The 12,748-nt window shown below is 37.1% G+C and overlaps 1 protein-coding gene across 3 annotated transcripts in view; it reads left to right on the top strand.

Moving 5' to 3' along the window:
* LOC127656263 (cell adhesion molecule 4-like) overlaps positions 1-12,748 on the top strand; it is a 190,539-nt gene that overhangs the window by 132,897 nt on the left and 44,894 nt on the right. Inside the window, exon 1 of one of the 3 annotated variants that reach the window (XM_052144499.1) lies at positions 4,725-6,340. The exons of 1 other annotated variant lie outside the window; for it this stretch is intronic. In XM_052144499.1, coding sequence (XP_052000459.1) covers positions 6,259-6,340 — 82 coding nt within the window. In that variant the 5' untranslated portion in view covers positions 4,725-6,258. Of the gene's footprint in view, positions 1-4,724; positions 6,341-12,748 lie in introns of those variants that run through there. One more of the 3 variants, XM_052144502.1, reaches the window with a different exon arrangement.

Below are 12,748 nucleotides of genomic sequence, written 5' to 3' on the forward strand. Positions count from 1 at the left end.
TTGAGGATTCATAATTATTCATAATCTGTAATATCACACCACAATATTCATAAATTAAAGTAATGACACAATTGGTAACAATTTACAATAAGGTTGTTTGTTAACATTAGTTAACAATATTAGGTAACAATGCAGTTAAGGAATTAACAATGAACAATACTTTTAAAGCATTTATTAATCTAAGTTCATGTTAATTTCAGCATACTAATAGATTAAAAAACTCTAAAGTTTAATATGTTAACACTATGAACTGACATGAACTAATAATGAACAATTCTATTTTTATTAACTAATATTGACAAAGAGGAATAAATACTGTATAAATATATTGTTAATTGATTGATCGTGATACCCAATACATGAAAACATGTTAACAAACGGAACCTTATTGTAAAGGGTTAAAACACAATTTAATCTATATTTAGACTATTGTATCAAATTACTGTGTCAATGTTAACTGTCCTTTTTTTGCAAATAAAAGAAAAAAGGAGAAAAAAAAGTCACTTCTCATAAGCATTCCTCCTTCATCAGTGAAGTAAGTGTGCCCTGTGAGGCAAAACGCGGAAGTGACCATGCATAGAGTTCAGTAGGACAAAGGTTTTGCTGCTGAAATCAGTCTGTACTTACAGAATTTTGAGCACTGTCCCCAGTGGTCCATGCTGGAAGTGTTTTTTAATGTATGATCACAAATGAGCTTTAGTTATTTTTTAACTCCTCCCCCTAAACTAAACCCCAACCATATACCTAATCGTCAGTGGAATAAAACTATATTTTTTTAGTAAAAATGCAACCTCTGAATCACATTTACCATTGTTTATGTGATTACTTCCTGGTCGGTTCATGTTTGAATTGGTGTAAATAAATATCTGATGGTGGATTGTGCTTGTCAGTAAATTGGCTGAATGAGTTTAAATTCGACATACATTAACTTTTGGAAGCAACATATCAATTTATGGTGTGATCATGTTGTGAATTTTGACGCAGATGGGTCTTTGACACTCAATCTACACTGGAAGTGATTGGTGAATCAGATGCGACAAAACAAGATCACTAACATCATCAATATCTATCAACGATATCTACACAGCAAGTGCGCAACATTGTTACACTTTCAGGGTTGACAATTTTGTTGATCACAATGGAATTACAATTGTTTTGTCACATTTTTTTATAGTTTCATATTTAATAATCTATTACTATCTAATAGACCAAATTTTATATTACAACAGTTAATAGGGCTGTGTATCACCAACAACTTCACGATGTGATACGCATTACGATACGGGTCAATTTTCAATTAAATTTCTTTTGAGCAGAATTTAGTAACAGTAGCATCTGTTTATTGTCACGGAATAACAGTCTAGTGAACAGTCTACATTTTATGCCATTCAAAACACAAAGATCTAGTGTCAAATATTTTGGTTCAAATGCTGAAGTTTGTGACATAAGGCTTAAGGATTAAACAACACTTAACACTTACACCATCAAAATATAAACTATATAACTTAACCTTAACTTGGTGTTCTCAAACTACACATTTTTTAACTCCTAGTGTTTAATATGTTGGTTTAAAGTGTTGGAATGTGTACCTAACAAGTTCAGTTCTTCACAAAATTAAATGTAGTAATCCTTGTATGTACTAGTTTAAAGCATTTTCAGATTTTTAATTAGAAACAGTAGTTGATCATCATGCTCAGGGTTAAGAGCACTCCTCTTAGCTGTAATGATATCTGCTTCTACACTTGAACCAGTAATACAGATTGTGTATCTTGCCAAGTTGACAGTAAAGGGAAAGCAGACTGGTGCTCCTTCCACCAGATGAGTGTATCCCCAGTAAGAGGTAATGGCTCTGTCTCTTTATATTTCCTGACTTCATCCTCTGCCTTATTATACAGTGACATAGGCGAATGTTGTCTTTTGGGAGGGAAAAATGCATTTCCAAATAAATCCTCAAGAGCACAGGAGGAGTCCACATTATTTCTCTTGCTGCATGGGGACAGATCTGTCTCTTCATTCTTTTGTTCTGGTTCATTGTTGGGATTCTGAAATAATAATAACATGACGTTGTAGTTAATAAGTTCTATAGAACACATGTAGCCCATATTTTGTAGACCACATTCATAAATACATAGGAAGAGAATAACACATAAAGGCAGTGTAAAATAATCTATGATAAGATTAAGTGAGAAGACATTAACTAGCGGTAACTGATATAATTATCATTACCTAAATAAGTTTTCTTATAGTCTAACTCACCCTCACAATTGAAACCCTCAATGCCTTCATTGTCATGTTTTTGTAGACCTCCTGTCTGTTCTCCTCTTTTGAAAAGTGTAGTTCTTTGAAGCATGGATCCAGTGCTGAGGCCATGTAAAGAAGGGGCATTTCACTCTCATATCCCTTCCCCAGATCTCCAGATACGGCGATCTTTATGCGTCACTGCTGAGTCGGTTATTTCGATTCGAGTCCCATGACTTAACCGAGCATGGAAAAGTGCTATAATAGAAACCGTAGAGGTTTTCTCCTTGGACATTACGTGAGTTGCAACTTTAAGTGGCTTCAGGGCATTTATTACATCTTCAGCACAGGTTATATCTGCTTCTGTTAATGTACACAGATCTTTGGCATTTTTCCACATCTCGGTTGAGAGAAAACCAGCACAAATTGCGGGCTGTTGTTCTTTAAATTGCTCCATCATGTCATGGGCACTGTTCCACCTCGTGCAGACATCAGTCATCACTTGTCCAAGTAACTTTTGCTGCTCATTCAGGACATGGCAGCCAATTGTGCTTTTCCTAAAACAATTTGTGATGCTCCGAATTCTTCAGAACCCGTTTGAGCAGCCAGCTTCAAACAATGTGCAAAGCACCTCACGTGAACTAGTTTGGCCATCTATGCAGCTACTGACATGTTAGATGCATTATCAGTCATCCAGTACAGGATATTTGTCTTCTATTCCCCATTCATGCATCACACAATTTAGCAAATCAGCCATGTTCACTCCGGTGTGATTGTCAATCATTGCTCTAGTCTGTAGAATGTTTGAAACAAGTTCCCATTCTGGAGATTTGTAGCGGCTGGTTACCGTAACATATAATTGAGTTGCGCTTGACGTCCACGCATCAAAGGAAATTGAAACTCTGTTCACTGAAGAGATTGACAGCAGGATGTCTCGGTTAACTTAATCATACAACCAGCTAATTGCCGTTTCTGTTAAGAACTGACGTATGGTATTGTGTAGCGTGGCTCACATTCTTTTGAAACAATTGTCTGAAGCCCGTATTCTCAACAATGCTGTATGGCTGTAAATCCTGACATATGATAATGCATTCCTTATATTTTGAGCATGCTGAGACATGGGTGGGAGTTTCGAGATGAAAGGATCAGGCAGCATTGGTTGCTTCTGAGACAAAAAGTGTGTGCTGCTACCTGTTGCAGTCAGGGCTGGTTGGTCTGGATTGTGTCTTAACATATGCAGATGGAGGTTCGTTGTGTTACCGCAGTACTTACATTTTGTTTCGCGTTACTCTCCAGTTTAGTTAAAAAGACAATATTCTCCCATATTTTTTATTTTAGTTTTGATGGTGGTGGCAAAATCGTCTCATTCATTTTTAAATAAGTGCACTGCTACTGCTCACATTGCTAAAATGGCGGCCAATTGGCATTGGGCATTATAATTGGCTACCTTCAAAAGTGTGGCAGAATCTATATGGAAGCAGCTGTATCGCCATATCGATATGCTGATCACAATCCTAGTAGTTAATGTTTCTAAATGTGTTTATTCTACTATTTTTCATAGCAAAATATTAATAATATTATGTTAGAGAGACTAGCTACAGTACATTGACCTAACCACAGTACATAAAGGGCTTAAGGACTGGACCTCTAAGACTTATGAACAATTATAGACAAAGTTTTCCTCCAGTGTGAAATATGTTCTGTTTCAATTAAGTTTGCTCATAGGAACTGATATTAAACTGGAGAATACATTTAATAGGTTCGTAGAAATAAACAGGCTTTTAAAAGGGGGAGAAAAACTTACTCTATCATTTGTTGTTCACAATGACATCAGCTACAAAAATGATATCACTTGATACATGCCCTTATACTTGAAAACCATGAACAAAACTAGAAAAGAAAAGTGACCCAGGCTACATTAAAAACGGGTTATGTTTTTTACCGTGTTGGGTCGCCATTTGATGTCCAAGGTAAAATCAAGGTTCCAAAGTAATTACAGTTGAGAACCACTGCTTTATACTGTTCATATGAATACACACAAACACATGCTGGATACTGTTTATACATGAATACATATGCACACATATTGTAGAATAGTTGAGTATGTACGGCATGTTGCAAAATAAAACTTATTCATTTATAATGGCCCTTCGTGACCTCAACATTCTCTGTGTGGCAGACAGATAAAGGCTGATCAGAAAGAGCCTAATAACTCACTGTAGAAGTGTAGTGAAATAGACTAAAGCTCTCTGACTAACTGCTTGGGTTTCTGAATGAGTGCTATTGTAGACTGCCTACCCTTCCTTGCCCTTTACAAAATCACAGATATGTGGAGTATGCATCTATACACATGCACACACACATGCACACACACACACACGCACACACACGCACACACACACACACACACACACAAGGGTGCTCCTCCCAAATTGTGTCTGTGCAATATCAAGAGGGGTTATATAAACAGCAAGCTGATTAATTGATCAGCAGCAGGAGTTCAAGACTATGAAAGAAAATTGTGTAGAAGAAAGGATACAAAAGCACAAAGGAAATAGAGACAGAAAGGAGGACAGCTACACCACAACATTTTGTGACCATTCACAGATGGACAGATAAAATAAGAGACAGAAAGAGGAAAGGAGAGGAGAGACGGACTAAATTTGACCCGACCTTGGTGGAACTAGAGACTTTGTTTGACTGTGGTTTGAGGAGAATCGATTTGAAATCAGGTGGTTACTGTAGTTACCTGAGGCACAGATCTGGGGTTGTGCTTCCTTACACACAGTCTCTGTGACACAGTGGATATTAGGCCTGCCAATCACCATGTGTGTTTGTTTGTTTGTTTGTGTGACTGTGGAACCTGGATGTTTTCAGTATCAGGGCTTGCTTAGAAGACTGGCATGATCTGCTGTTCTGGGCTTTAAGAGATTTGTACAGAAGCTCAGGGTGCGCAATAAGGCTCATAGCTCTCTGATCTTTAGGGATCGGGTTTGACATTGTTGAGCTATTTATGCACGTTTCGCCCAGGGTTTTCAGTTTATGGACCAAAGTATTTAATTATTAGCTTTATGTGATTGATGGAATTTTGAATTGCCAGTGGAATGTTTGGGTTTATTATTATTTAGTAACACAGTAATAAGCATGTAACAAACAAACTGAATTGTTTAGCCCCTGCAAAGACATCAGTTCTTGTGTGCAGCTCTTAATTTTCTTTTCTAAATGTTATTGAATGTGGTTGCTTGGTTTCTCAAACTTTAAAAGCAGTTTAACTCATTTTGAATCTGGTGAAAACAGTTGGCAGACTTGATTGCATATTGATTTATGGTTGTTTCGGTGAGCCAAACTATGTTTTCAGTATCACATTGTCATGCTGGCACTGAGGTGTGCATTATGCGTGAATCTCAGCAGGCCCCGCTTAATTCTCTTTTCAGAAACACAAACTGGGCAAACAATAACAGACAAGTGACAGCAAGGTGTGGAAAACAAGAATAAAAAATAAAAGTTTATGTTTCCAACAGCTTTTCTGGGATTTTTTATATGATTTGGTATCAGAGAGTGTTCTTAGCTGGCTACAGTTTTGAATATAAAAACAACATAAAAAAAAAAATTCTTAATATGGCCTGTAATATCTTCTAAAATAACTAGTCATTAATGTTTTTAAAAATTTAGCTCAGTCTTTGAATGCTAATAAGTGGTTTGTCTGTATTACTCAGAAAGTTAAGTGTGGAAATTGCCATGCACCGTGAGCATTTTCTTACTCTTTAAACATGGATATTGGACTGTTTTAATTAGCTGAGTTCAATTGGTTATAATTGCATGTGATATTAGTGGCTTGAATTCTCAAACGCTGCTGCTTAAGTGATTTAGTTAACCCTGCGCTTAAAGAGCATTGGTGTTTAATGTAGTAATTTTGTTGCGATTTCAGCTGTCGGGTGTGTGAGTGTGTGTGTATTTGGTGAATTGTGCAGTCTTCAACCACAGAGGCCTCATTGATCAGCTACTGAGCCTCAATACACAATGGGACCAGACCAGCGATCTCTCCTGCTCTACTCCACTCATTCCCTCCTGCTGCGCTCCCTCATTCTGCTTTCCCTCTGCCGTGAGTCGTCACATTTTTTGTCTTCCTTCGCCATCAGTCCTTCTCTGGAAATGAATCTTCCTCTCTATTTGTAAACTTATGATACCCTTTCATAGCTACTTTCTTTTCTCTTCATCTTTCTCATCTCTCTTTTCACTCTTCGTCTCAGTCTCTACCTATCTCTTTATTTTCGACAGTGCCTGTCTCCTCGGACACTTTGCTCTCTCCTTCTCTCTCACTGCTCGCTCTTCCTCAGAGGAAGATAATTTATTGGAAGGCGTGAGTGAGTGTGAAGAGAGAGCGAGAGAGGAGGAAAAGGATACAGTAAGAAAATAATGGAGGCTGAGTCAGCTGGCAGATTTATGATTGAAGGATCAGAAAATGAATTTGGACTGGGGATGTGCAAAACAATTGACTAGTCTGTGGGTTGCCTAAATGACTAGTGAACTAATCGGTTTCAAGGAAGGCCTGCTTAAGTAACTAGGCTGATGAGTTTCACCTCACCCTTTCAAAAGCCTTAAAATAATATGTGGTCAAAAACAGTGAGATGCAGAGGAATGGAACAGAATGCAGGTGTCTCAAGATGCATTTTTAAAAGTGGAAATTTTTTTAACTTTAAATGGCACCCTAAAAATGCCACACTCAAAATAAATGGTGTAAGTCCCAATGCAAAGGCCAAAGAAATCCATATGCATGTGTATGGCTGTAGTGGCTGTACTTTAAATGGAATGACATTTAAGACATAAGTTCTATGTGAAGGTTTTTTGCTAAATAATATTATGTGGTTCATTGCACATATTGTGGCAGTTCTGAGGTGAAATGTCCATTGTGGTGATAAAATGATTTAAAAGTTCTCCCATACAGATTCTTTTTTTTAAGGTTAATGCTCTATCGAGTTTTAAAGCAACAAAACCTTCTTCCCTACCCTAAGTATTAAACCTAAACCCAACTAATAGTGTCATAAAAGCAAACGTGAGATGAAAAATGTAGTTGCTAGTGCAGCCACGTAATTTTGTCAGGCTTCTATGACACTTTTGGCTCACGTGTCAATACACATATTCGTACCCAGACTTTTGCATTGCTGCGCAATTTGATCACACGCGAACAAGCTTGTAAATGTAATTGGTTACCTAGTGTAAATGTTAAAATGTATTGCCTTATAAATCATGCGCTATAGTAAAAGTCTTTTGATGTCATAAGATAGCATTTTGTGAAGAACAAGGCAAAAAGTAAGTGTTTATGAACTGATATGAACTGATCTCTCATTTTACTTTTGATTTGTGTGAAAGTGAATAAAATGAATGGTTGTTTTAGCAACTTTACTGTATTTTTTATTTTATTTTTTTACCAGGAAACTGCCGCAATACATAGAACAAGCTATGTACAGTAAAACTAAATGTGCAAAAATTTAGGTATAGTAATGTGATTCTATGAGACCAGGTTGCAAATTGTCCAATATCTAACGCAAATCACACTGTCAGCATGCTAAAATATAACTGCTGCTACAAAAAAAAATATATATATAAAAGAGAAAATAATCTTCCTCTTTTATCCACTAGTTGGTTGTTGGATGACTTTTTGACTCGTCAACCATTGTTTCTGATCCTAGTGTGGTAAACCTAAAGCAGTAAACCGAGAGCCTGCAGCTGAGAGGGAATTGTAAATACAACCAATAAAATAAGCAGAACACTGCGGAGAAAGGAAATTACTCTACAACAATGAGGGAGAAAGTGAGTGAGCAAGAGAGGGACGAAATGAATGCAAGCATGCACCCTGTAGGGAAGGAGATTTGACAGTAGCATGGATGATAACCTCAAACTCACTGAGGGAGGATTGCCATTAAAGAGAACAAGTATTCAAGAGAAACCTCAAAGCACTCGAAAACTTTGATCAAGCATTCTGTGGTGTAATTGGTGTATTTCCCAAAGTATTTGCACTTAGAACTCAGCAAGGACATTGTTATTGTTTATTCGTTTAGGGACTTGCTTCCTCGGGAACGTATGACAGATTGTCTCTCTTCTTTTCTACTGACTTAAGAACCAGCGGATTTGGGGTCCAGGGCCTCGTCACCAGGAACAAAACTGAACATTTATAATATCTCAGCAACAAAAGATCATATTCTGGGCCGGTGTGTGTGTGTGTGTGTGTGTGTGTGTGTGTGTATGTGTGTGTGTGTGTGAGAGAGCGAGAGAGAGATAGAGGCAAGGACTGATAAAGAATGGGTCTTTAGCCTTGTTAGAATTTTCTATTATGTAATTTTTTCCGGTTGAACGTGAGATTCTGGTGGGGATGGGAGCCAGATTGGTTGACGGAGTAAGGGAAGGAATTGTGATGGTCTGAATTTCTGTGCTGGCTATAGGCAAACTCTCTCTGACTAGCCTAATGTAATTGCCCTGTAAATAAGCCTCCTTTGTTATTCTTGATTGTAAATGTTGCAGCGCTTCAATACAACTCAGAAACAGCTTGTCATCTCCACAGAGAACCAAAACCACAGAACATACACACAAACATATACATACAGAAACCGCAGATACCAGGGACAGAATAACCTGGTAGAGAGAGGAAATGTAGAGAAATGAAGGGATGGAGAGAGAGAGCAAGGGATAAAATGGAGTGAGGAGAGATAGATATGATTGAAATATGGTGATAAGACAGGGGAGCATAAAACATGAAGGTCAAAAGAATAGGGAGAGCGCGGCAGTTACGGCGAGGAGAAGAGATAAGGGAGGACAGGAGAGAGAAATCACAGATGAGGAGCAGATGAGAGATGGAACTGGGAATGAAAGAATAAATATCATAAATAGAAAATGAAATGTTAAAAGAAAAAGATGTTTGGTACTTCAGGATAACTTTCGAATAGAGAAATGGAAAAGAGAGAGAAAATTGGAAAGCAGCGTGAGATTGGTGGGGGGGTTTGTTGCTCTTGAAAGTATATATTCTTTTAACATATACATTTCAACATGTTTCTCTAACCACAACCTGTGATTGTGTTAATCAAAGTGTGAATTTTTATTTACTGCTAATAAACACAATTTGCACAGAAATTGCATTAAAATTGTGATGAGCTGACTGCAGAAACAATGGACCGCTCATTCCATTATGATTTATATTGGACATTATTTACGTATATTTTTGGGAATTAAGTAAATAGGCTATAGCAGAAAAAAATTAAGTACTTTACACATTGAATAAGTTAGATTTAGCGTGAACTTGAAAATATTAAGTACATTCTACGTGTGTACTCAATTCAAACATGTAAAAATGAATGCTCTAACTTATAAGTAAATATTATTTATGATATACTGTATTTATGATTTGTTATTTTTATAATGCATCATCATATACCAATCCTAAGGTAGAAAATCTTGTCATATTTATTTGCTAATTTGAGTAAATTTCACGAGTAAATTAAATAAGTGCTTTTTACTTAACTTCTCGAATCTGGTGTTTCCAGCATGCACCAGGCTTGAATAATTAATGATCTTGTATCATTTCACTGTTTGAAAGTTGATTTACATAGTTTTTATTGTTGGTTTCGTTGTTACTTTTGGTAACTTCATGTATTGTGAAGCCTGCAGTTCATTTTCTACTCCAAAAAATTATCTTTTGATTGTTACCGTCATGGTGTTTTGTGCACCAAGGGTTGAGATCCGCGTGTGCAGCTCTGCCTTTTGTTCCTTTCACCATTTAAGCAAAGTGATGTTGTCTAATAGATTACATAGAATGCATTAAGCTTTGTGCTGTGACTAAATATGTTAAAAAACACATTTAAAAGCATGGCTTAACCTTTTCACATGTGAGTTTCTCCTGTACTGACGGATCCCCCAGGGTGAGTTCTATAATGCACGCTATAATTAAAACAAATGTTACCATATACTTCACAGCAGATGCACAGAAGGTCAGATTATATATTATCAAACATATTATGTGGTTTTTAGATGTTTATAATGATTGTTTGTGATAGATAAGATGTAATCGCAAACACACTTGCTGGCTATGCACACTGCCATATTGTTTACCATGCAATGCAGCATGGGATTCTGATTTTGTCATAGAAAACCCAGGTTCTAAAAACCGAGCCCTTTCACTTTTCGGAAGTGCCTTTACTTGAAAATATGGTCTGTTACATTTACTTGCAATTTCTGTGTGGAATTTGTTTTATAGTTGTTGTTGTTGTTGTTTTGTTTGTTTTTTAAGTAAATCCAACTCAAGTTTTTTTTTTAGTGTGGACAAAACTTGACAGGTGCTCATTATCACTTTATTATAGATGTACATTTCGCAAAAGATATCACACAGAACAGAAGATTCTGTAATTATTTACTTAACCTTATGTTGTTCCTAACCTATGTGACTTTATTTCTTCCATGAAACACACAAAAGGTGATGTTGGGCAGAATGTTAGGGACTTACAACCTCAGTTACCATTCACTTCCATTGTATGGGAAAGAGCAGTGTCAGCATTCTTCTAAATGTATTCTCCTCCATGGAAGAGAGTCATATCGTTTTTGAAGGACATGATGTAGAGTAAATTATGTCTGAATTTTCATTTTTGGGTGAACTATTCCATTAAGATAGGTTTAAAAGAACAGATTGCGGCATGAAAATATCATAGAGAAATTATTTTAAAAACTGTCCCTTCCTGAAAGTCACTATTCACATACTGTAGAAAGGCACGAAGAAAGAATGGAATAATGAACATCAAAGAGTGTAACAAAGAGACAAGAGTTGGATGTTCAGTCCATATTGTCCTCTCTTCACTTTTGAGTCTTCTGCATGTCCTTTTTTTACTCTCACCCTCTCTCTTTCACTCCCTCTCTCTCTCTTTCCCCTGGAAAAGGCTGGATGATTATACTGCAAGGCTGAGCTGCAAAACAAATCACATTTTCTGAAGGAGAGAGATGGAAATAAACAGGGTCCTCGCCAAAGAGAAAGCACAAAGGAAGGGAGAAAAAGAGAGAGATGATGATGATGAGGAGGAGGAATTCATGGCAAGGAGATAAAAAAGGAGGAAAGTTAAGAAAATGTAAAGTAGAGGAGACTAAAAGGAAAAGATTTGTAGAGATAACATTCCTTGAAGGGAGAGGAGAAAACCAGAGAGAGAAAGCAAGGGATGAAAGCAGTTACAGAGGAAGAAAGAGCTTTGTGTAAGGGTTAGGAAACCAAGGAGGAGAAAAAGAGGGGGAAAATTTGAAAAAAAAAAGAGAGGGCTTGAGGTAAAAGAGGAGGTGGGGAAGCATGTGTAGGTGTGAAAGAGGGAAGAAATGAGATTAGTGTGGAAAAGCAGGCAGTAGGAGAGGGAATTATGAGTTTTAGAGAGGAACAGAAAGCAAAGTGAAGAAAAGAATCAAGAGGAAGTGCAGATGAAAGAAATGTGCAGGATTGAAGAAGAGCAAAAGGGAGCTGGGAGAGAAAAGAAAGGCCAGGAAGATGGCGACAGATCAGGATAATAAGGAAAAGAAGAGATTTGCAAAGGATTATGTATTATGGCTTGAACGCTTTTTAACTGGATATGATTGGCAGACAGTGAGAATTATTGGAGAGATAATATTAATTTTAGACCAGAGTGAAAGAGGAAGAGGATAAAATGCATGTGTGTTAAAGATAGAAGCAGTCTGTCAGCTTTTCCACCAAAACAGCTCAATGATTACCTCAAAACACCAGTAAACACACAAACAGTACACAGTAGGTTAAGGTGACATAAATCGGGTAGCTTTAGCTTTTGGAGAGGCATGGCAAGAAATACAAAATAAGAGAAAGAGAGAGAGAGATCAAGTTGCTCAAGTTATGAAGATATCAAGCGCTTACTGTGTGAGGGTTAAAGACTGAAGTGAAATTGGATTACAGGAGAGAATCAAAGAAAGTCTTAATGTCTTGATAGCACAAGATTGTTAAACTCTGACATGAATCTTTGGGGATGTCTTGCTCCTGTGCCTGGATATCTGCTTTTTGATGGTTCTAAATGTGAATAAATGACTACTGTCTGTGTGTCTGGTGTATTTGTGGGCGCCTTGTGGCTTGTACACTATAATTCAGCTGAATAATCTTGAGCAGGATAGTTGCTCATGCGCCAGCCCTGTATCTTGCTATCTACCAACTCTCTAAATCCAGCTTACCTACAAATCATAACTCACTACAGCTTCCCTAGGACCATTACACTGCCATTTACATTCTTGTTTACTTATTCACCCATGATATTTATATATTTCCTCATTCATTCTGAAATGATTGCCCTTTTTTTCAATGTAAAGTTTCAGTAAATTACAACTTTTTGCTCTATTCCTAAAAGGACAGTTCCTTTGTATTGATAGGTCACCCTCATCTGGCCAAATTATGAACTGCGCCTCCCCGGCCCTCCGACCCACAATTTACTTTATCTATTCACTTTTCACAGAGTCAATATGACGGTCTGTTATCAATCGCTTTACTTTC

Source organism: Xyrauchen texanus, chromosome 15 (assembly GCF_025860055.1).
Source record: "Xyrauchen texanus isolate HMW12.3.18 chromosome 15, RBS_HiC_50CHRs, whole genome shotgun sequence".
Classification (NCBI taxonomy): domain Eukaryota; kingdom Metazoa; phylum Chordata; class Actinopteri; order Cypriniformes; family Catostomidae; genus Xyrauchen; species Xyrauchen texanus.